The sequence below is a fragment of the Pithys albifrons genome, chromosome 27, assembly GCF_047495875.1.
Source record: "Pithys albifrons albifrons isolate INPA30051 chromosome 27, PitAlb_v1, whole genome shotgun sequence".
NCBI lineage: Eukaryota > Metazoa > Chordata > Aves > Passeriformes > Thamnophilidae > Pithys > Pithys albifrons.
The window spans coordinates 2,975,730-3,000,274 of NC_092484.1; the positions used below are offsets into that span (position 1 = coordinate 2,975,730).

The 24,545-nt window shown below is 52.9% G+C and overlaps 3 protein-coding genes across 3 annotated transcripts; 2 read left to right on the plus strand and 1 right to left on the minus strand.

The window, feature by feature from the left end:
* The first annotated feature begins 314 nt into the window (after positions 1 to 314).
* On the plus strand, positions 315 to 8,016 carry OAZ1 (ornithine decarboxylase antizyme 1). Its single transcript, XM_071577917.1, is given in 6 exon segments — positions 315 to 499; positions 5,392 to 5,449; positions 5,451 to 5,537; positions 5,634 to 5,809; positions 6,343 to 6,428; positions 7,563 to 8,016. Coding segments are annotated over 6 exon segments (654 nt in total). The 5' UTR covers positions 315 to 383; the 3' UTR covers positions 7,694 to 8,016.
* Positions 8,017 to 12,157: 4,141 nt separating this feature from the next.
* On the minus strand, positions 12,158 to 19,705 carry PEAK3 (PEAK family member 3). The gene is made up of 4 exons (XM_071577827.1): positions 19,593 to 19,705; positions 18,786 to 18,901; positions 16,721 to 17,634; positions 12,158 to 14,052 (listed from the first exon to the last, which is right to left on the minus strand). The coding sequence occupies exons 1-4, from the start codon at positions 19,703 to 19,705 to the stop codon at positions 13,060 to 13,062; spliced, it is 2,136 nt and encodes a 711-aa protein (XP_071433928.1). The 3' UTR covers positions 12,158 to 13,059.
* Positions 19,706 to 19,959: 254 nt separating this feature from the next.
* LOC139683076 (TATA-binding protein-associated factor 2N-like) lies at positions 19,960 to 23,866 on the plus strand. The gene is made up of 2 exons (XM_071577828.1): positions 19,960 to 20,443; positions 23,778 to 23,866. Exons 1-2 carry the CDS (start codon positions 19,960 to 19,962, stop codon positions 23,864 to 23,866), a joined length of 573 nt encoding a protein of 190 aa, XP_071433929.1.
* Positions 23,867 to 24,545: the final 679 nt, after the last annotated feature.

Below are 24,545 nucleotides of genomic sequence, written 5' to 3' on the forward strand. Positions count from 1 at the left end.
CGGAGCGCACTGAGCGCTGCGAAGCTCCCACCGCCCCAGCCCCGCGAGGCCCCGCCCACCCGCCGCGCGCTCAGCCAATCACAGCGCACCGCTGCCCCGCCCTCGCTCCCAACCCTTGCAGCACCCGCTCAATGTCCCGCCCCCTCTCTCCTATCAACCAATAGAAAGCGGTATTTCTCTGATTGACACTCACACCGCTCAATGCGAGCCGGTTTTCGTTGGGGGCGTGGTTGGCAATGAGGGGGCGTGGTCTAGGCGGGGGGGCGTGGCGAGGGAGGGTATATAAGGCCCCGCCGAGTCCGGGGTGCCATTTTGTGTAGCGGCGCCTGGGGAGCGGCGGCGGAGGCGGCGGAGGGTTTCGGGGTTCGGACCACAGCGGCCGGATGGTGAAATCCTCCCTGCAACGGATACTCAACAGCCACTGCTTCGCTAGAGAGAAAGAGGGGAATAAAAGCACCATCATGCCCGCTGTGCTGAGCCTCACTACCGGACAGAGCAGGTGAGGGGCCGCGGCCTCCCTCAGCCTGCGCACCGCTGGGCGCTCGCTGCCTCCTTTTCCTCTTCTTCTTCCTCCTTCTCCTTCTCCTTCTTCTCCTTCTCCTCCTCACCCTCCTCGCTGTCCCCGGGGCCTCGCAGGGTGTGTGGGAGGCCCTGTGGGCAGCGAGGGAGGGGCGGCCCAGCCCCCGCCCCGTGAGGGGAGGCTGAGGGGGAAGCAGAAAAGCTGAGGAAAAAACCACTAAAAAAGGTGTTTTTAACCCCCCCCTTCCTCGGCGGGAGGCTGAGGGAAAGCAAAAAAGCTGAGAAAAAGCATTAAAAAAGGTTTTTTTAACCCCCTCCGGGGTGTTTCCACCGCCCTGAGGGCACCGGGGGCGTGAGGGCTGAGGGGGGGGGGAGTCTGAGGGGAAAACAATAATTAGGTAAAAATATCAAAGGATTGGAGGCTGTTTATCCTTTTATGTAACTGGGGACACTCCGGAGAAATAATCAAGGGTAAGAGTGTTAGGTTAAAAACTCAATCGAAAGAATAAACACCTCCAGTAGTGCTGGGGAAAAAGAAAATAAAATACCCGAATTGTTGGTGTGGGGACACCAGGCCTCGGGAGGGGCTTTAAAAGGAGCTTTTTAGCTCTTTTTTTATACTTTATTGCGCTATAAAGGTGATTTTCCCCCGCTCAGGAGGTGTAAACATCACTCTGAAATATAATCGTGCTTGCAAATATTCATTTTTTGGGGGGAGGAAGGTGGAATTATAGGAAATAACAGCCCGAAAATGTGTTTTAAAGGTTTGTTTGTAACGGGGGGGGGGTTGCGGTAATTCTAAAATAAAATAAATAATGGGGATACTGAAGGAAAAGGGCTTTTAAAGAGCCTGAAAATTCAACCCTGAATTAATTAAAGAATTTAAATTTGGTGTATTAAATAAATGTGTAAATGTGTAAGAATAAATATATGAAAAGAGACGATGCAAAATAAATATATAAAACCGGAATGTATAAAATAAATATATAAAAAATATGCAAAATATAAAAAAATGGAGTATAGAAAATAAATATATAAAATATGCAAAATATATAAAAATATAAGGTACAAAATAAATCTATAAAATAGAATATGCAAAAAATACAGAAATTGAATATACAAAATAAATATATAAAAATATAAAACTTCGAATATACAGAATAAATATATTAAAAAGAACATGCAAAATATATAAAAACCAGGTTATACAAAATAAATAGATAAAAAAGAACATGAAAAATATAGAAAAGCCGGAATATACAAAATAAATACATAAAAATATGCAAAATATTAAAAAAAGGAATATACAAAATAAATATATAGAAAAGAATATACAAAAGATAGAAAAACTGTAATATATAAAATAAATATATAAAAAAGAATAGGCAAAATATGTAACAACCAGGATATACAAAATAAATATAGTAAATAAAGAAAAATATTAAATAAATATATTGAAAAAAATGCAAAAAAAATCGAATATAGAAAATAAATGTATAAAAATCCAAATATATAGAAATAAATATACAGCGAAATCCAAATATATAGAAATAAATATATATATTTCTATATATAGAAATCATATATATAAATTCTATATATCTGGAAAAAGATAGAAAAATATAGAGAAAAATATGGGGAAAAATACTGAGAAAAATACAGAAAAAATATAGAGAAAAATACAGAAAAAATAGAGAAAAATAGAAAAAAATACAGAAAAATATAGAGAAAAATACAGAAAAATATAGATGAAAATACAGAAAAAATATAGAGAAAAATACAGACAAAATAGAGAGAAAAATACAGAAAAATAGAGAAAAAATACAGAAAAATATAGAGAAAAATACAGAAAAATATAGAGAAAATACAGAAAAATATAGAGAAAAATACAGAAAAATATAGAGAAAAATACAGAAAAAATAGAGAAAAATACAGAAAAAATAGAGAAAAATACAGAAAAACTATAGAGAAAAATACAGAAAAACTATAGAGAAAAATACAGAAAAAATAGAGAAAAATACAGAAAAACTATAGAGAAAAATACAGAAAAACTATAGAGAAAAATACAGAAAAATATAGAGAAAAATACAGAAAAATATAGAGAAAAATACAGAAAAATATAGAGAAAAATACAGAAAAAATAGAGAAAAATACAGACAAAATACACAGAAAAATACAGAAAAAATATACAGAAAAAATAGAGAAAAATACAGAAAAAATATAGAGAAAAACAGAAAAAATATAGAGAAAAATACAGAAAAAATATAGAGAAAAATACAGAAAAAATATAGAGAAAAATATAGAGAAAAATACAGAAAAAATATAGAGAAAAATACAGAAAAAATAGAGGAAAATACAGAAAAATAGAAAGAAGTGTAATTAAAATTTCATATTTGCAATAAAAGCCTGCAATTTATGTATATAATTCACACATATAAAACTATAATCACCTTCCAGCACATATTTAACCTCTCTGCTCATTCCCAGCCTTTCTAATACGGATTATTCCTCACAAGTTTCAAGCTCATTAAAAAAAAAAATAATAATAAAAAGAAACTAAAACCTCCCCGAAACTGGTGTTGGAAGGAGCAAAATGGAGGCTTGTTTGGGAGCTGCTTCTCCCGGTTTGCAAATGGCTGCAGCGGCTCCCGCAGACAGGACGGGTTGTGAAAACCTCCCCAAGGGCCTCCTCGGTTGCTGCATCTGCTGAGATGACGCAACTCCGGAGTGTTGAGGAGCCTGCGGGGAGGGAGGGAGGGAGGGAGGGAGGATGGTGGTGGTGCAGAGGGAGGGGCCAGCGCTGCTCTGCCCTGCTCTGCTCTGCTCTGCTGCGGGAGGAGTTAAAAACAGGCTCGGAGCAGGGCGAGAAACTTCAAAAGAATCGTAGAATCGATTGGGTTGGAAAAGACCTCTGAAAGCATCAAATCCAACCCTTGATCCAACCCCACTGTGGATGGCCGTGGCACTGAGTGCCATGATCTGGTAAAGGGACTGGAGTTGGATCAAGGGTTGGATTTGATGCTCTCAGAGGTCTCTTCCAACCCAAACCATTCTGTGATTCTATGGATGTGGCACTGAGGGAGAATCCACCACGTCTTGATCCAACCCTACTGTGCCCTGGGAGTGAACTCACAGAGTGCCCTGGGCTGGTGATCACAGTGGGGTTGGATCAAGGGTTGGATTTGATGATCTTGGAGGTCTTTTCCAACCCAATCCATTCTGTGATTCTATGACAGGAGCTGCTGATGCCCAGAAAGCTGCTACTGCATTTATTGAGGGAAAAATCAACTCAGAGGTGAAAAATCCTCTCAGTTTGAAGTGATCCAGGTGTGTTTCTGTCCCAGGACAGGCCTGACCTCGTCTCAGAAGGGCCATTCTGCAGCAAGGGGTCATCTCCTCCCTCACCTTGCTCTCATTTAGCAAAACCCCAAGCCCAGTAAGGCAGGAGGCTTTTTCCCTGTGATATTCTGCACTCCCTTGTCCCGTGGGTGAGGAAGACCTGGGAGACAAACCCTTCCTTAGTTACATGTGGTTACCAGGGACAGACTGGATCAAACCATCACACCTGATCACCTCAGCCCTTCCCACCAGCACTCCCAGCTCGAGCAATTCCACAAAACTACCTCATAAATCATGTCCCTGTCTCAGACACTCCCACCAGGCTCAGGAGCTCGAGCTGAGCCCACCCCTGCAAACACCCTGAGTTTCTCATGGCAACTCTGCCAGGCACAGTAGGGTTGGATCAAGACGTGGTGGATTCTCCCTCAGTGCCACATCCATAGAATCACAGAATGGATTGGGTTGGAAAAGCCCTCTGAGATCATCAAGTCCAACCCTTGGTCCAACTCCAGTCCCTTTACCAGATCATGGCACTCAGTGCCACGGCCAAGCTCAGCTGAAAAACCTCCAGGGATGGGGAATCCACCCCCTCTCTGGGCAGCCCATTCCAATCCCTGAGCACTCTCTCTGCAAAGAATTTCTACCTGATCTCCAACTTCAATTTCCCCTGGCAGAGCTTGAGCCCCCCTTGTCCTATTGCTGAGTGCCTGGGAGAAGAGACCAACCCCCAGCTGGCCAGAACTTCCCTTCAGGCAGTTCCAGACAGTGCTGAGGTCACCTCTGAGCCTCCTCTTCTCCAGGCTCAACACCCCCAGCTCCCTCAGCCTCTCCCCACAGCACTTGTGCTCCAGTCCCTTCTCCAGCCTCGTTGCTCTTCTCTTCTCACTTGGCTTGGAAGAGACCTCTGAGCTCATCAAGTCCAACCCTTGATCCAACCCCACTGGGATCACTCTGGCACTCCATGCCCTGGGCTGGTGATCCCAGTGGGGTTGGATCAAGACCTGGTGGATTCTCTGTCCCTGGAGGTGTTTCAGAGGACACTCAGTGCCACCCCCAGTCCCTTCTCCAGCCTCGTTGCTCTTCTCACTTGGGTTGGAAGAGACCTCTGAGATCATCAAGTCCAACCCCACTGTGATCACCAGCCCAGGGCACTCTGTGAGTTCACTCCCAGGGCACAGTAGGGTTGGATCAAGACGTGGTGGATTCTCTGTCACTGCCACATCCATAGAATCACAGAATGGATTGGGTTGGAAAAGCCCTCTGAGATCATCAAGTCCAACCCTTGGTCCAACTCCAGTCCCTTTACCAGATCATGGCACTCAGTGCCACGGCCGAGCTCAGGTTAAAAACCTCCAGGGATTGGGGAATCCTTCTCTGGAGGCTCCTTTGTCTTCCCAGTTGCTTGGGATACATTGGGAGGAGCCCCTTGGCCTGGGTTTGGTTTATTTATTTCAGTGTTGCCATCTGAGCTCTGTGCAGGTCCTGGAGCTGCCAGGGCTTTGTCCAACCTTTCTAACCTTGATCCCTTTGCAGTTCCAGGGTCCCCTTCAATTGCTGTAGTAACCTGGGTCCGGGGCCTCGGTGGTGCTCCTGATGTCCCTCACCCACCCCTGAAGATCCCAGGTGGGCGAGGGAATAGTCAGAGGGATCACAATCTTTCAGCTAATTTATTTTATTCGGTGAGTATGAAGAACAAGCAGCTTTTTTTGGGATGCATTCCATGCCTGAGTCCTGTTCTGGAATGGGAACTAACCCTGCCCTCTCTCCTGCTGCAGGATAATCGGCTGAATGTAACAGAAGAACTAACATCTAACAACAACAGGACAAGAATTCTCAATGTCCAGTCAAGGCTTACAGATGCCAAACACATTAGTTGGAGAGCAGTGCTGAACAACAACAACCTCTACATAGAAATTCCCAGTGGTGCTCTGCCTGAGGGGAGCAAGGACAGGTGGGTCAGGGAGAATCCAGGATTAACCCCTGTCTTGCCAGGGGGGTGGGATAACTCTTGGCTCTCTCTATCCTGAAAGCTTGAACTGTAATTATGGTGCTTGATGTTCTCCTGTGAGAGGCAGCAGGTAGAACCTCACAAAAGTCTGATTTTGGGGTGGTTTATCCCCTGGAAACTCCAGCCTGTCTCAGAGTCTCTCACTGCAGCTCTTCCTTCAGCTGCAACAAAAACCCACATTTATTGTAGCATTAAACTTTGATTTCTGCCCTGGGCTCAGGGATCTCCTGTTGGTTTGAAGCTCCAACCCATTCCTCTTCCTTAGGAATTCCTGTGTGGATTGGCTCCCAGGGCTATCCCTGAAGGAATCACTTGATTCCAATTCCAAGCCTGCCAGAGCTCAGGGAGTGTTTGGACAACACTCTGAGAGGATTGTTGGGGCTGTGCTGGGCCAGGGGTTGAACTCAGTCCTGTGGGTCCCCTCCAGTCCCTTCAGGATGTTCCCTGGCACTGAACCCCTGCCCTTTCTCTTCCAGTTTCGCAGTTCTTCTGGAATTTGCTGAAGAACAGCTTCGAGTTGATCACGTGTTCATCTGTTTCCACAAGAACAGAGACGACAGAGGTGGGTGTGTTACAGTTTGAGCTGGCAAAATGCCAACTGCCTGGTACCCAGTCACAAAGTCCACTCCCAGAGCAGGAGAGTGAGGGAGAACAGCAGAAAGGAGGCTTTAGACACAGTGAGGTTTTTGTATTTATACAGAGTAGAGGAGAGCTTAACACAGAATATGAAATAGCACAGAGTGACAGGAAACAACAACAGGTGAAACTCCAAACCAACCAAACCCCCTCCCCAAAGGAAACCTCCCAGCAAGAGGGAAAGAGGAATTAACAGGAATGTGCTCACGTCCCCGGGTAAACAGAGGCAGGAGGGAAAGAGGAATTAACAGGAATGTGCTCATGTCCCCGGGTAAACAGAGGCAGGAGGGAAAGATGAATTAACAGGAATGTGCTCACGTCCCCGGGTAAACAGAGGCAGGAGGGAAAGAGGAATTAACAGGAATGTGCTCACCAACCGGCAGCAGGGCCTGATATCAGCAGTCAGGGGGCGGGAACCGTCCTGGTCAGAAGCAGGGACCCAGAGATAGAAACTCCTCCCCCCTTGCTTGTTACACTCCCCGACACTTCCTGATGATGTCAGATGATATGAAACACCTCTATGGCTGCTTGAGTCAGATGATACCTGTCCCCTCTAATCTGTGTCACAACCTTTGAGGCCTGCTAAAAACTGAGGCCTAAATGGGGACCTGGGCAGTTCAAGCCTCCCTGCCATCCGATCCCGTCAGATCTCGGAAGCTCAGCAGGGTCAGCCCCGGGTTAGTACTTGGATGGGAGACCTCCTGGGAAGTGCTGGGTGCTGTAGGTTCTAGTCCTGAGGACTTCAGTGTCACTGTCCAAGCTCACTCAGCCTTGGCAGATGAACCTCAGGACTGAAACGGTGGGGCCAGTTCTGTGCCCGTTGAGCCTCACCTGAAATCCACTGCGCAGGCTGGAAGGGCACGTGGGGAGAGCCCTGCCCAAACCTTCGTTCATGAAGCTGAGCCACACAAATGGGGACCTGTGCTGACTAAAGCCAAAACTACTACAGGGTGTTCCCTGCAGCCCCCTCTTGGAGAGGTGCAAACACAGCAGCAGGGCTGGCCTTTGGTGGGTGGGCAGTTCCACACAGCTCCAACCTGTCTCCTGCTTTGTTTTTTAGCTGCATTGCTCCGTACTTTCAGCTTTTTGGGCTTTGAGATTGTGAGACCAGGGCATCCCCTTGTCCCCAAGAGACCAGACGCTTGTTTCATGGCCTACACGTTTGAGAGAGACTCAGCAGAAGAAGACTAGATTGCAATGTTTGCCTCTTTAGAGCTTTCTTGTTGTCTATAAAGATGATTCTGTAGAAATTTTGTCAACATCTTATTCCAGTCTATATAACTCTGTACGAAACGTTGTGACCCAGCTGCTTTTTGGTGGTGAGATGTTGAAAATTTCAGGCTCCACATCTTCCTCTGGATTTTATTTTTTTTTTTTTTTTTCGTGTGCATGGTTGTGCAAAAAAAATAAATGCTCCCTCCAAATTTAGCAGTATATTTCTTGAAGTTTAATATTGTGTTTGTGATACTGAAGTATTTGCTTTAATTCTAAATAAAAATTTATATTTTACTTTTTATCGCTGGTTTTAAGCTGTTTAAAAGACTTGCACTCTTGAAGAGGTGACTCTGGAACTGCCCCAACCATTAAAGTTGCAGGTGTGCAAAGGCTTTGCTTGTTCTTTGCTTGACTGGGACTCCTGGATGTGTTCTCTGCCAGGGTTTGGAATAACTCAGCAATCCTGGAAAAGTCTGCTTTTAGTGACTAATTAGCAGGTTGGCCATTTCCACTGGTAATTGGGGTGGCTGCATCTGTGCTCTGCCTGTGTTTGTGGGATATTTGGGGCATGGGTTGGCTGGGAAATCACAGGTGGGGTGTGAGAGAAACTCATGGCTCTGCTTTGATACCAAATAGCTTAAATATCTGCAATTTCAGTGTTGCAGTGACAGTGGATCCTCAACCAGGGTGGTGGCAGTGCAGGAATTCTTGAGGTGTAATTGGTGGTGCTGATCTAGGAGGGCTTGTGGCACCTCTGCAGCTCAGCAGTGTCACTGAGGGCTGGGCAGGCCCCAGAGCTCCTGGGGGGACAGGTTGGGGTTGAGGAGTGTCCTGTTTTTGGGGTCCACAGTCACGTTTGTGTTCAGGAGGGTGAAGAGAAGGGAAAATGGCTCATTGTGGTGCTGGAATTAACAAAACTTGGGTTGGGAATTAACAAAACTTGAGCTGAAGTCACATCAAATAAGTCTCCAAAGAACTGAGCTTTAAAGTGTGGTATTTTAATTTTTTTTTTCAGTACTTTGCAGGCTTGTTTGACAGTTTCAGCCAATTAATCTTTCCTCTCTAAAACCTTGGAGCAGCAAATCCATGGGAATGGGTTATTTATTCCACCAGGTTGTGCTGGGAGTGTAAATAGAAGCAGGGGGGGATCTGTGAGTGTGACCCAGAGCAGGTCCTGCCCCACAGCTGTCCCCTCTGGGGTCAGGGCTGTGCTGCCAGCCAGGGAATGCCAGAGCTCTCCCAAAGGGCTTTTCCCAGTTCTCCTCTGGCCCTACAACTGTGCTCTTCCTACAGGGATTTTTGGAAAGCCAGTGCCAGGACTGGAGGAGAGAGCCTGAAGTCAGGGAAGGATTAGGTTGGATAACAGGAAAAGGTTCTTCCCCCAGAGGGTGGTGGGCACTGACCAGGCTCCCCAGGGCAGTGGGCACGGCCCCAAGGCTGCCAGAGCTCCAGGAGGGGACAACCCTGGGGGACAGGGTGGGATTGTTGGGGTGTCTGTGCAGTTACAGGGGTCGGATTGGATGGTCCTTGGGGGTCTCTCAAGGCTCGGGGTATTCCAGGATTCTCTGTTGTCTGACCAAGGGGAGGTAACTCATCCTCACTGTTCTTGCTGTCACCCAAATTCTGGTGACATGAAGGTGGGGAAGGGTCAGAGGAGCAGCTGAGGGCACTGGGCTTGTTCAGCTGGGGCAGAGGACACTGAGGGGAGACTCCTCGGGGGCTGCAGCTCCTCCCCAGGGGAGGTGGAGGGGCAGGCCCTGAGCTCTGCTCTGGGACCAGGGACAGGACCCAGGGAATGGCTGGAGCTGTGCCAGGGGGTTGGGATGGATCTCAGGGAAAGGTCCTTCCCCCAGAGGGTGGTGGGCACTGACCAGGCTCCCCAGGGCAGTGGGCACAGCCCCAAGGCTGCCAGAGCTCCAGGAGGGTTTGGACAACGGTCTGGGGCAAAGGGTGGGATTGTTGGGGAGCTTCCTCCTCCCATCTTTCCTTCCCAAGGGAGCCCAAATCCAGCTGGACTGGCAGGATGGGGAAGGGATTTCACCCTCCACAGGGTTTGTTCAGCTGGAGAAGAGAAGACTGAGGGGAGACTCCTTGGGGTCTGCAGCTCCTCCTGAGGGGCAGCTCCGATCTCTGCTCTGTGTGACAGTGCCAGGCCCCAGGGAATGGCTGGAGCTGTGCCAGGGGGTTGGGATGGATCTCAGGGAAAGCTCCTTCCCCCAGAGGGTGGTGGGCACTGACCAGGCTCCCCAGGGCAGTGGGCACAGCCCCAAGGCTGCCAGAGCTTCAGGAGGGTTTGGACAATGGGACAGGGTGGGATTGTTGGGGTGTCTGTGCAGGGCCAGGGGTGGGACTGGATGATCCCTGTGGGTCCTTTCCAGCTCAGGATATTCCAGGATTCCATATTGGTGTGTCAGTGCTAAAGGCAGCGAAGAGGAGGTACCATGACCCAGGGGTGGGTCAATGGGCTGGCAAAGGTCTGACCTTCCCAACCTGAGTGTCTGGAAAAATCCCTGTTTTCCTCTGCCAGGTGGTGCCTGTGCCATGTTTTGCATTCCCAGCATGGAGATGTACATGGTCCTGCCTAAAACATCACAATCCCCTGTGGATGTTTTGCTGCTTGTGGGTGCTCCAAGGGGCCCTTGGCAAGAGGCAGAGGGGGGCACCCAGGCTGGAAACCAGAGCAGGGGTGCAGGGGGTGCTCAGAGCTGCCAGCCTGGGCCTGCAGAAACAGATGTTGCCTTTGTCTGTCCAGGATGAGGTGCCCATGTTTGGGAGCTGCTGCCATGCCACGGGTTTTGGTGCCATTTCATAGCCACAATAGATACTCCAGGAGGAGAGAGTGGGGTGGGCAGCAGGGCCTGGGCTCACCCAGGGCACCAAAAAGCCCATAATGGAATTTAAACACCATTTCAGTGCCCTGGGTGCTGCCTGTGCCAGAGTTTGTGTGCTCCAGCCTTGGCAGGGAGGCTGCTCTGTGGGTGCTGTTCGGGGTGGGAATGGGCACAGAGCCTTTGGATGTGGCACTGAGTGCCATGATCTGTTAAAGGGACTGGAGTTGGACCAAGGGTTGGAGTTGATGATCACAGAGGTCTCTTCCAACCCAAGTGAGAAGAGAAGGGCAACGAGGCTGGAGAAGGGACTGGAGGTGGCACTGAGTGTCCTTTGAAACACCTCCAGGGACAGAGAATCCACCAGGTCTTGATCCAACCCCACTGGGATCACCAGCCCAGGGCACAGAGTGCCAGAGTGATCCCAGTGGGGTTGGATCAAGGGTTGGACTTGATGAGCTCAGAGGTCTCTTCCAAGCCAAGTGAGAAGAGCAACGAGGCTGGAGAAGGAACTGGAGCACAAGTGCTGTGGGGAGAGGCTGAGGGAGCTGGGGGTGTTCAGCCTGGAGAAGAGGAGGCTCAGAGGTGACCTCAGCACTGTCTGGAACTGCCTGAAGGGAAGTTCTGGCCAGCTGAGGGTTGGTCTCTTCTCCCAGGCACTCAGCAATAGGACAAGGGGGGCTCAAGCTCTGCCAGGGGAAATTGAAATTGGAGATCAGAAAGAAATTCCTTACAGAGAGAGTGCTCAGGGATTGGAATGGGCTGCCCAGAGAGGGGGTGGATTCCCCATCCCTGGAGGTTTTTCAGCTGAGCTTGGCCGTGGCACTGAGTGCCATGATCTGGTAAAGGGACTGGAGTTGGCCCAAGGGTTGGCCTTGATGATCTCAGAGGGCTCTTCCAACCCAAACCATTCTATGATTCTATGGATGTGGCACTGAGTGAGAATCCACCATGTCTTGATCCAACCCCACTGTGATCACCATGTCTTGATCCAACCATGTCTTGATCCAACCCCACTGTGATCACCAGCCCAGGGCACGGAGTGCCCTGGGCTGGTGATCACAGTGGGGTTGGATCAAGGGTTGGATTTGATGATCTTGGAGGTCTTTTCCAACCCAGTCCATTCTATGATTCTATGAAGAGAAGAGTGGGGGGCTTGGCTGGGTCTGCCAGCCCAGGGGTGAGGCAGAAACCCCCCTCTGCTGCTCTGTGGTTTCCTCTTGGGGTGGGGTGGGGGAGTCACAGCTCTGGGTTATAAAGGCTTTTTTTTTGCCTTCTGAGCTCAGGAGCTCCCAGGAACTCCTGGGAGGAATCCTCCCTGATCCACCTCTGCCACGGTCTCTGGTTGTGCCACTGGGCACACAGGGGCTCCCCAGGGCTGGCTGTGGGGAGGGTCCTGCTGCTGACAGGTGATGGAGTCACAGAATCATGGAATTGTTTGGGTTGGAAAAGCTTCTAAGGGCGAGTTCCAACCATTCCCCCAGCACTCCCCTGTGTCTCCAACTGCCAAATCCACATGTTTTTTGAACACTTCAGGATTGGTGACTCCCCCACTGCCTTGGGCAGCCTGATCATCCTTTTGGTGAAAAATTTTTCCCTAATATCCCATCTAGATGACTGTGAGTGGGTTAATAATTAATTAATAATAATTTAATCAATGTAAGCAGGGCCTTGCTTGGCCCTTCACCAGGATGGTCCCTCATGGATTTGGGGAACAGGGAGCAGGTCCCACATGGTGCCAATGTGTTTCACAGCAAGGAGCAAATGCAACAGCCCTTCCTTGGTGCCCATAAACTCACCTGAGCTATTATTAACCACCACTGAGGCTGTTCTGGCTAAACACTGGGAAGTTTGGCTTTGTGTTTCCCTCTGGATCCATCACTGGAGTTGGTAATGCTGTCAAAGAAGCACATAAAGGCCCAGAGTTTAAGAGGCTCAGCTCCAGGTTTTATTGAAGCTGTGTGGCTGCTGCATTTCCCCCTTTAAACTTGTCGTTTTTATTTGTGACTGGGCCACAAATTGTTTCTGAGAGGCTGTTTGTTCTTTGCTGAGGGTGCTTTAAGGTGAGCTCTGGTGGGTGGCTTTGAGTGTTGGAACAGCTAAAGCCTCGTGGCCACAGGAGGGGCCTGAGGGGGTTTTGTGCAAATTCTTACCTCAGGATAATCAGCCACTAAATTGGTGCTTGGAGATCCCATCCAGCCATTCCCTGAGATATTGCAGTAAATCAGACTCACAACCAAAAATCATTAAAGGGTGTACAAACACGCCCTGTTTGGGAGCTTCGTCCCAACTCCATCATTCATGAGCTGTGGGGGAACTGGATTTGGATCTGCAGTTTTCCCAGTGAGGACCAACGTGGGTTCCTCAGGAGCTGGTGGGTGTCACACACTCAGGGAATGGTTTGGTTTGGAAGGAACCCTGAAGATCATCTGGTTTCACATTGCAGGGACAGATTCAGCCACTGGACTCTTGGCCTCGAGGAGACTTTTGGGTGGGCTGAACTTGAGCTTGGCTTTAGGGAGCGTAGAGAGCCTGGGTGGTTTGGTAGAGGGTGTGTTCAGTGACCCCCTGGAAGTACTGGCAGCACAGCCACTCCTCGAGGCCGGGGGTGCCCCCTGTCCCCACGGAATTCTCCGCAAAGCTCAGGAGCAGCAGAGCCCTTTTCACCTCCACCCAGCTCTGGAGCAGCGGGAGGGTCTTCTTGCTCCTGGCAAAGAGCTCCTGGCGTGGCCCCCAGAGCAGGACCTGCAGGATGCTCCTGGCCTGCTCCAGGGAGACCCTCCTGGAAGGATCCCTGTGGAGCAGCAGCGTGGCCAGACGCCTGAGTCCTGCAGAATAGATGGACAGCGAGGGGATTTCGGGCAGTCTGCTGCTTCTGAACCCCAAGGTGTCCTCCAGAGAGACATCCACGTGCAAGAGCTGATAGATCAGCCTGCCCAGCTTCAGCTCCTCTGCTGCTGGGGAGGTGGGAGCAGCGAGGCCCTCGCTCCAGTCCTGCTCCTGGCTGGTGGAACAAGGTCTTGGCTTCTCTTTGGTCCTGAAGAAGCTGCTGATGAGCAGCCGTGGGAGGGACAGTCCCAGGGGCTCCTTCTTGCCCTGCTGGCCCCCGGGGGGACACGGGCACTGCACCAGCAGCAGGTTCTCGGGGCTGAGGTCCCCCTGCCCCACGTGCTGCCCCCGGAGGTGCTCCAGCCCCTGGCACAGCTGCAGCAGCAGGAGGCAGGCCAGGCGTTCGTAGTGCCCGGGGCTGGCTCTGTGCAACTCCTGGGATCCCTTCACAAAGCCTGCCAGGGTCTGGTAGGGAACCTCAGCACAGATGAGGACCTGCAGGACAGGGTGGGTGGGCTGCTCCTCCCCGGAAGGGGAGTGACTCTGCTCTCCAGGGTGTCCTGGGAGCTGCAGCTCCCGGGGCAGGGGGTCGGTGAAGCGGCACATCAGGCGCTGGATGGTGCAGTGTGGCCCCAGCGAGCTCTGCACCCCCAGGCTGGCACAGCTCGGCTTGGGGACCTGCAGGGACACACAGGGGAAACTGGAGATCAGAAAAAACTCCTTTCCAGAGAGAGTAATCATGTGATAAATATAAACTAATTGGTGTCAAGAACCATAACAAAACATTCTGTGTAGCTTTGATGCAGTGAAGATTTGGCAACAGAATGTCTATGAGCTTATCAAATAATGTAGAAAAAGCAGAAAAAAGAAAAGAACTAAAGTTCTTTCTAAGCAGCCTTTTGAAGTGAAGACCCATAACATGAAGTAAAATAAATACAGTGCAGACCAAAGATAATCCAAGAATACCTAAATACAATGGAGAAGTAAACCCAGTCAAGATAAGGAAGAAACACCTCAAAACAACAGATAAGGCTTAACTAACAAGATTGTCTCTAGTTAAATTTTAAGTTAAGAATCACAGCAAAGAAGAACCAGCCCCCACGACCACAGAGAAGCAACAGGAAGAATCAGATGAAAGGATCTCAAAAGGAAGAAAGAAGAAAATCATTTATTGGAACTGGTTAAAAATAAACCTTCTTGGACTGTATGAAAAAGGATCCTGTGAGCTCAAAGGGGTGTCACTGATGGAGAAGAGACTCCCAGTGCACCCAGCACTGCACTGTTTATAGCTCTCATTACTTATGAAATTAAACTACCCTTGATACCAAATGATTGGCTCTTTGGTTGGTTGTTTATAACAATCAGGCATTGGAATGGGCTGCCCAGAGAGGGGGTGGATTCCCCATCCCTGGAGGGTTTTAAACCTGAGCTTGGCCGTGGCACTGAGTGCCATGATCTGGTAAAGGGACTGGAGTTGGACCAAGGGTTGGACTTGATGATCTCAGAGGGCTTTTCCAACCCAAGTGAGAAGAGAAGAGCAACAAGGCTGGAGAAGGGACTGGAGGTGGCACTGAGTGTCCTCTGAAACACCTCCAGGGACAGAAAATCCAGCAGGTCTTGATCCAACCCCACTGGGATCACCAGCCCAGGGCACGGAGTGCCAGAGTGATCCCAGTGGGGTTGGATCAAGGGTTGGACTTGATGAGCTCAGAGGTCTCTTCCAAGCCAAGTGAGAAGAGAAGAGCAACGAGGCTGGAGAAGGGACTGGAGCACAAGTGCTGTGGGGAGAGGCTGAGGGAGCTGGGGGTGTTGAGCCTGGAGAAGAGGAGGCTCAGAGGTGACCTCAGCACTGTCTGGAACTGCCTGAAGGGAAGTTCTGGCCAGGTGGGGGTTGGTCTCTTCTCCCAGGCACTCAGCAATAGGACAAGGGGGGCTCAAGCTCTGCCAGGGGAAATTGAAGTTGGAGATCAGGTAGAAATTCTTTGCAGAGAGAGTGCTCAGGGATTGGAATGGGCTGCCCAGAGAGGGGGTGGATTCCCCATCCCTGGAGGTTTTTCAGCTGAGCTTGGCCGTGGCACTGAGTGCCATGATCTGGTAAAGGGACTGGAGTTGGACCAAGGGTTGGATTTGATGATCTCAGAGATCTCTTCCAATCCAATCCATTCTATGATTCTATGGATGTGGCACTGAGTGAGAATCCACCACGTCTTGATCCAACCCCACTGTGATCACCAGCCCAGGGCACTCCGTGCCCTGGGCTGGTGATCACAGTGGGGTTGGATCAAGGGTTGGATTTGATGATCTTGGAGGTCTTTTCCAACCCAATCCATTCTAGGATTCTGTGACAGGACATGCAGTGAGAGGACAGAGCCAGGGGTGCCTCATCCTGGGCTGGGTCACCCCACCAGCTCAGGGCCCTGCACCCTTTGAATGGCTTTGAACAAGAAACAGGGATGGAGTAGCCCCTCAGGAAAGCTGCAGAGCTGCTGGGATGGGTCTCATCCTGCACTCCTGATGAAACAGGGACAAAAATTATGGCATAATTGCAAAATTAAAATAGGACTTAGGCGTGCCTTAAATGTGGACAATTGAAATAAAGAGGAATTAAGGCCTTGCTTGAATAAAGGACTGATAAGAGAAGCCCTTTTAACACCTCATCATCAACACAGCAGGAGGGTAGAAACCCGAGGGGAGGAGTAGAAAAAAGTATGTTTAAATTGGTATTATATCACATTCTTATATTAGACAACAAATATAAACCTAACAAGTGTCTAGAATTGATAATATTTGATACTACCTGTATAAAGATCACTCAATTTTTGTACACAGTAGGCACCTACTTTGAGGGCATGAGCTCCCTGTGTGGCTCCAGCTGTGGCCAAGCTGTAATAAATTTGTGCTTTTCTATCAATATTTAGATTTCCTTTAAATCACTGAGCAGCCAGATCTGCTCCAGCCTCTGCTTTGTGTACCCTCTGGACCCTGAGATCAGCTCAGCTGGTTAAAACTTGGCTGTAATAACACCAAGGTCGTGGGTTCAATCCCCTGTGTGGCCATTGACTTGAGTTGGACTCGATGATCCTTGTGGGTCCCTTCCAGCTCAGAATAGTCTGGGATTCTGTGACAACTTGCCACGTGTCTCCCAGCAGCGCTTCCTCCTTGCACCCATGGCAGTGTCACCCTTTGTCACCTCGGTCCACCCCCCCTCCAGCAGCGCCGTCTCCTTCAGCAAATGCAGAAGTGGGTGCAGAAAGGGGAAGCTGCTGCCTGAGGGGCCCGTGGAAAAGCACAGCAGGAGCCACCTCCCCCAGCACCCCCCGAGGTGCCCTCCCAATGCCCGGCTTACCTTTGCTGCCAACACCAGCGGACTGTGCCCGAAGGTGATGCCCACCCTGAAGTACCAGGCGTCCCCGCTCTCGCAGCACGGCTCCCTCTCCAGGATGCTCAGCGCTCCCCAGCGCTTCCCCACCAGCTCTGCCTGCAGCAGCTGCAGCTGCTCCTCCAGCCCCACCAGCTCCTGCTCCAGCCGCGCCGACAGCCGCGCCAGGGAGGCTGCCTGGCAGCCCAGCACCACCGCCCCCGGCCCGGCCGGGCTCTGCAGGATCTGCCCCAGCTCCCCATCCGCCGTCCGGAATGTCAGCTCGCCCAGGTTGGGCGCTGGGGCGAGCTGGGGGCTGCCCCTGGCCACCACCTCCCCCATGCTGGGCACTGGGGCGAGCTGGGGGCTGCCCCTGGCCACCACCTCCCCCAGGTTGGGCACTGGGGCGAGCTGGGGGCTGCCCCTGGCCACCACCTCCCCCAGGCTGGGCGCTGGGGCGAGCTGGGGGCTGCCCCTGCCCACCACCTCCCCCAGGCTGGGCGCTGGGGCGAGCTGGGGGCTGCCCCTGCCCACCACCTCCCCCAGGCTGGGCACCGGGGCGAGCTGGGGGCTGCCCACCACCTCCCCCAGGCTCTGAGACTTGCTCAGTGGCTTCTTGGCTCCACAGAAGGGTCTGTCCCGGCGGGAATTGGAGCTGGGAGCCCCCTCCTCATGGCGCGGATGGCACGGTGGGATGCTGTAGAGGATGCTGCTGGCACGTGGTCTGGGGTCAGCCTGGCACGGGTGGGATGGGCCCTGCTCTGGGAGTGACTCCGCCCGCTGGAGCTGCTTTTTTTTGGGTAGTGGGGGAGGCAGAGGGTCCTGGTGGGGCTGAGAGAGGGACCTCCCAATGCCTTCCCCTCGGCTCGCCTTGGGGGGGGCGAGGTGTGCCCGAAGCTCTCCTGGGGAGGGAGGAACAGACAGGGCAGAGGAGAGTAAAGAGGGAGCTGGAGCAGGGTGAGAGCACCAACACATCGTTTGCCCCACTGCACATTTCCTGCCCCACATCCCCAGCCTCAGAGCCACACCCAGCACTGGAGGGGATGGCAGGGACAGCAGTGGGTTCATGCCCACCACCCAAGGGGACAGCAGCGGGTTCATCCCCACCATCCCAGGGAACAGCAGTGAGTTCACCCCCATCATCCAAGGGGGCAGCAGTGGGTTCATCCCCACCATCCAAGGGGACAGCAGAGGGTTCATCCCCACCATCCAAGGGGACAGCAGTGGGTTCATCCCATTCCCCGAATCCAAGGGGACAGCAGTGGGTTCATCCCCACCAACCAAGAGGGGGACAGCAGTGGGTTCATCCCCACCATCCAAGGGGACAGCAGTGAGTTCACCCCCACCATCCCAGGGGACAGCAGTGGGTTCATCCCATCCCTCCCATCCAAGGGGACAGCAGTGGGTTCATCCCCTCCATCCCAGGGGACAGCAGTGGGTTCATCCCCTCCATCCCAGGGGACAGCAGTGGGTTCATCCCCTCCATCCCAGGGGACAGCAGTGGGTTCATCCCCACCATCCAAGGGGACAGCAGTGGGTTCATCCCCACCATCCAAGGGGACAGCAGAGGGTTCATCCCCACCATCCAAGGGGACAGCAGTGGGTTCATCCCATCCCCCCCATCCAAGGGCACAGCAGTGGGTTCATCCCCACCATCCAGGGGGACAGCAGTGGGTTCATCCCCACCAACCAAGAGGGGGACAGCAGTGGGTTCATCCCATCCCCACCATCCAAGGGCACAGCAGTGGGTTCACCCCCACCATCCAAGGGCACAGCAGTGGGTTCATCCCCACCATCCAAGGGGACAGCAGAGGGTTCATCCCCACCATCCAAGGGGACAGCAGTGGGTTCATCCCCACCAACCAAGAGGGGGACAGCAGTGGGTTCATCCCATTCCCCGAATCCAAGGGGACAGCAGTGGGTTCATCCCCACCATCCAAGGGCACAGCAGTGGGTTCACCCCCACCATCCAAGGGCACAGCAGAGGGTTCATTCCCACCATCCAAGGGGCCCCCAGCAGGCAGGGGGGCAGCAGGGTCAGCATGTCACTCACCCACGTTGCTGTAGATGAGGGCTGAGCTGGAGGGCCGGGCTGGGGTGTCCCCCATGGGGGTGGGCACTGCGGGGGCACCCAGGTCCAGGCTGGCACAGCGGGCAAGCACTCCAGCCCTGCAGGGAGCCAGAGTCAGTGTCACCCCCCAGCCCGGGGGGCTCTCACTCCTTTCTGTGACGGCTCAGAGGAAGAACAAAGAGAAAAGGGGAAGCAGCAGCCTGGGGAGGCTTCGTGGTGTGGTTTGGGGGTAAAACACGGGGGCTTTGGTGGCACTGGGACTGCAGTGGCTGCACTGGGGGTGCTGGGGGTGGGAACTGCCTCGGGGGCTCCACCTGTGCTGGGTCACACCCCGGTGGGTGCGGGGGTGGTGGTTGCCTCGGGGGACCTGTTGGGTGACCATGAGGGGCTCATGACGGTGGGAGACGTGTGGGACAAGAGCAGCAAAAGCTGTGCCACCCCCAGGCAGGTTCGAGGGGGGCAGGCCAGGGGTCTGTGTGTGGGAAGGGAGGGCACAGAGCCCAGAGAAGAAGAGCAGTGGCACAGCAGGACGGAACCCGCCGGGTTTCGCTTCCCCATCCTGGCCGGGCGCTGACTCTGCTGCCACCAACGGTGCTGAAAGAAACCACCGTGGCTTCCTCCAACACTCCTCGTTCTGCTGGCACAGCACCCGGTGGGCACATCCAGGCTGTGCCCCCACTCAGACCCCCTGAGTCCCCCCCAGACCCCACATTATTGCCCTGGAGCAGCTGTGCCAGGGCACTGCCAGGATGCTCCTTCCCAGGCTCCGTTTCCAGAGCAGTTTGTTACCTCTGAGTCTTCCCTGGCAGTGCTGGGGGTCTGGGGGGTTCCAGCTGCCCACCCTGGATCCTCAGCTGCTCCCTCTGCCCATCCCTGGCTCCGGCCATGGTGCCACCGGGCATCGCCCTGGCACCACTCGCCGCGCCCCGTTTGGTGGAGGATGTTCTTTCAAAAGCTGCTTCTTGCACGGCTGAAGGAAGCTGGAGGTTGGGCCTCCCTCCCCTGAGGCCCCAGAGCCTCCTGGCAGCCCTGGCACCGCTCCGTGCCCACGTGCTGCCAGCGGAGCCTCCGGTTGTTGAATCACCTGTGGTGGGACCTGGTGCGGTGGGTTTGTGTCCCTCAAGCTGCTCATGGAGCCCCAAACTGCCCCTCCTTCATGGGTGGCTTCAGGGATGGCTTCAGAGGTGGCTTCAGGTGTGGCTTTGGAGGTGACTTCAACGATGGCTTCAGAGGTGGCTTCAGGGATGGCTCTGGAGGTGACTTCAGGGATGGCTCTGGAGGTGACTTTGGGGATGGCTCTGGAGGTGACTTCAGGGGTGGCTTTGGAGGTGACTTCAGGGGTGGCTCTGGAGGTGACTTCAGGGGTGGTTCTGGAGGTGGATTCAAGGATGGCTTTGGAGGTGACTTCAGGGGTGGCTTTGGAGGTGACTTCAGGGGTGGCTCTGGAGGTGGATTCAAGGATGGCTTTGGAGGTGACTTCAAGGATGACTCTGGAGGTGACTTTGTGGATGGCTCTGGAGGTGACTTCAGGGGTGGTTTTGGAGGTGACTTTGTGGATGGCTCTGGAGGTGACTTTGTGGATGGCTCTGGAGGTGACTTCAGGAGTGGCTTTGGAGGTGACTTCAGGGATGGCTTTGGAGGTGACTTCAGGGGTGGCTTCAGAGGTGGCTTCATGGAGGGCAGCTGTGTTGTAGGAGGGATTCCCACTCTCCAAACTTCCCAAATCACGTCATTCATTCCCTTCTCTCCGGGTTGTGTTGCTCCAGATGGGCTGTCAGGGTGGAAAGGGTTTGGTTTCTTCCATGTTTTTGGTGGAATTTCCTGCAGCAGCTCCACCAGACGAGCACAGTCCTTAGAAAAAACCACTTCTTTATCTTCCAGAGCTTTCCAGGAGCTCAGAGAATGACCCAACCCAGCTGTGGGAAAAGTCCTCCCATCAATGCCTGTCCCCTCTGGGATAAGGTCACCTTTTTAACACTTCTAAACCTCAAAATATTTCCCTTCTAATCAATGTTTGGACTAATGAGCTGGTGCCCTAATTAGTGGTGCCACTGTGGAGTGGGTGGGAAGCCAAGTGCAGGGATTTCTCCTGGGATGAGCAGGCCTTGGGGATGAGCCTTTCCATGAGAAAAGTGGATTTATCCACCATATCTTTGCTCTTTGAGCCTGACCACACCAGTGGGAAGGTGCCCCCTGGGACTGGGCACCTCTCCATGGCTTTGGGGGGCCAGGGTGGGACCTGGTGGGTGCTGTGACCACCCTCCTCCACAGCTCCCTCCTCCTTGGATTTATTGTCCAACCCGTCTTCCCAGCTGATCCCAAGCAAACTGGGAGGTTGTGTCTGTTTGGGGACATTTCTGCAGGGCCAGGCCATGTGTTGGAGCTGATAAATGTCCACGTTGGGGCTGAGCCATCCTTGAAGGTGGCACCAGCTCAGGGAGGGTGGGCAGGACTCTGGGAGGTGACAACTTGCCCCATCCACCCCATGGGGCTGCTCAATCAGCCATTCCACCTCTTCCCACCCTGCCCAGCAGTGAGTCTTGGCTTGGTGCAGCTCCCTCAGCATCTCACCCAGGGCTTAAATGCTGTAAAAATAAAGAATATAAATGAGGAATTTAAGATCCAGCAACTCCCTGGACCTCCTGATGGGGTTCACCCCTGGGGTCAGGGTGTGAGTGTCGTTTGTGTTCAGGACAGGGATCCAAACTGGTTTGAGCAGCAGCAAATCACAGAATCTCAGCATGGTTTGGGTTGGGAGGGACCTTAAAGACCATCTCCTTCCACCCCTGCCATGGGCAGGGACACCTCCCACTGTCCCAGGGTGCTCCAACCTGGCCTTGGGCACTTCCAGGGATGGAGCAGCCACAGCTTGTCTGGGAATCTGTGCCAGGGCCTGCCCACCCTCCCAGGGAACAACAGACTCTTTGATTCCTGAGGAAACTGGTTTGTCATCCCAGAGGGAAATGGGATCTTTAAATCTTTAAATTGCATTTTCCTAATTGTCTTTATTTTGTGGTGGTTTTTCCCAGGGCATTATTCCCAACCCGTTGTTTCTGTGGGGATGCCCCATGCCCAGCTCAGGGCAGGCTGGGGGGCATCCCTGTGGCACTGCTGGGCTGTGTGGGCACAGTGGGCACTGAAACCACCTCAATTCATCTCTCAGCATCTTCCATCCTGGCAGCTCATCCCCCAGAAGCTGCTGCAGGAGTGGGTGGGTTCCATCCTGACTCCCATGGGTGTCTCTGATGCCCTTGGGCACAGACAGGCACAAACTGTCACCCCAACCCTTCACCTCCCGAGCTTTCCTGTGCCAGGCAAGACCTTTTTTTTAAGCAGGAAATGAGCAAAAAACCTCAATTTCCTCTTTTTGTCCCATGACACCTCTTGCCCAGCCTTTGAGGGCAGCAGCATCCTGGTTATTTTGCCATCAGTGCCACCCTCCCTCGTGCCCAGGATGTGGGTGCTGGGACCCTCCCTGGGCCCTGGGCAGCAGTGGGGGCAGCAGTTTTGGGGTGAACAGGGTGAAAGTGGCCCAGGGCCCTTTTCTCCAGCAGATGGAGGCATTGCTTTGCTTCCAGCACCCCAGTCCGTGCTGGCAGTGCCAGGCCTGGGGCTGGCATGGGAGCAGGGTGGTCATGTGGTGGGATTTGGGGAGGTGCCCCTTTGCCAGGGACACTGGACTGGCCTTGGTCTCGTGGGGATGGCCATGGCAGCTCAGCCAAGGGTTGGGATGGCCTTGGGTGGGGTCAGGCTGTCCCCTGGGGTTGGTGGGACAGCAAAGGGGACCAAGGGGGTCACTGCAGTCTCAGAAGAGGAACCACCTCACAGAATGACAGAATGACAGAATGTGCTGAGTTGGAAGGGACCCACACGGGTCATCAAGTCCAACCCCTGGTCCTGCACATCTCCAAGAGTCTCATCGTGTGCCCCAGAGCATCGTCCAAACCCTCCTGGAGCTCTGGCAGCCTTGGGGCTGTGCCCACTGCCCTGGGGAGCCTGGTCAGTGCCCACCACCCTCTGGGGGAAGGACCTTTCCCTGAGATCCATCCCAACCCCCTGGCACAACTCCAGCCCTTCCCTGGGGCCTGGCACTGTCACACAGAGCAGAGATCGGAGCTGCCCCTCAGGAGGAGCTGCAGACCCCAAGGAGTCTCCCCTCAGTCTTCTCTTCTCCAGCTGAACAAACCCTGTGGAGGGTGAAATCCCTTCCCCATCCTGCCAGTCCAGCTGGATTTGGGCTCCCTTGGGAAGGAAAGATGGGAGGAGGAATCTCCCCAAGAATCCCACCCTTTGCCCCAGAGCATTGTCCAAACCCTCCTGGAGCTCTGGCAGCCTTGGGGCTGTGCCCACTGTCCTGGGGAGCCTGGTCAGTGCCCACCACCCTCTGGGGGAAGAACCTTTCCCTCTTTCCCTGACATCCATCCTAATCCCTCTGACACAACTCCAGGCCATTCCCTGGGTCCTGTCCCTGGTCCCAGAGCAGAGCTCAGGGCCTGCCCCTCCACCTCCCCTCGGGAGGAGCTCTCAGTCAGACCAAGCTGTCAGTCAGACCAGGAGATCCCAGCTTTGGGATCACTGCCAGGGTGGAGAGGATCATCCAAACCCTCCTGGAGCTCTGGCAGCCTTGGGGCCGTGCCCACTGCCCTGGGGAGCCTGGTCAGTGCCCACCACCCTCTGGGGGCAGAACCTTTCCCTGAGATCCATCCCAACCCCCCTGACTCAACTCCAGGCCATTCCCAGGGTCCTGTCCCTGGTCCCCACAGAGCAGAGCTCAGTGCCTGCCCCTCCTCTGTCCCTGCTATGAGGTCTCCCCTCAGTCTCCTCCTCTGCAGTTGAACACACCCAGTGCCCTCAGTGCCATCACACGCTGCCCCTCCAGGCCCTTCCCCATCTCCACTGCCCTCTTTGGACACTCCCTGATGGTTTCATGTCCTTCCTTCCATTGTGTCACCCCAAACTGCCCCAACATTGCAGGTGAGGCCACCCCAGCTCAGAGCAGAGGGGACAACCCCCCGTTCTCCTGCGAGCAGGAGCTGCGGCGCTGCCTCTGCCCCTTCGGTTGAGGGGCATCCTCATCAACACTCCATTAGCAATTAATAATGGATTAATCGCAGCAGCAGTTGTTTAACACAGGTGCATTAATCATTTATTAGTGATTAATTAATATGGGCTGTGGTACCCTCTGAGAGGTGGTTGAGCACTTTATTCAGGGCTTTGCAGGGCTGATGGTGCTGATGGGCTGCAAATCATAGCAGAGCCCTGCAGGGAAAGGTCTGCCACAATCCCAGAATTCCAGAATTCCAGGGTTTTCCCAGGCTGGAGAGCACAAAGCCACAAACCCTGCCCGTGGGGCAGGTTCCTCTGCCCCTCCCAGGTCCTGCTTGGGCTTTGTCTGCTGATTTTGGCTTTTCTCATCGAGGAAGAAAAGGGAGAAAAAAACCAAACGAGCCACAAAAGTTCTTTTTTTTTCTTTTTTTTTTTTTCTTTTTTGTTGTTTGCTCACAAATACATTTCACATGCTCTTTACATATAAAACTGTGCCAGGTCTGCAGTGCCCACACCTGTCTCTGCTCCCTCTGGGAGGGTCTGAGCCCGACCCCCTCCACACCCCCCACCCCACCCACCCCCAAGGTAAAAAATCCCATCCCAGACACCGAATATGGGGTGAGGTCAGTGGGACTCCAGTGGGGCCCCAGTGGGACCCTTGTGGGACCCTTGATAGGGCCAGGTGGGACCCCAGTA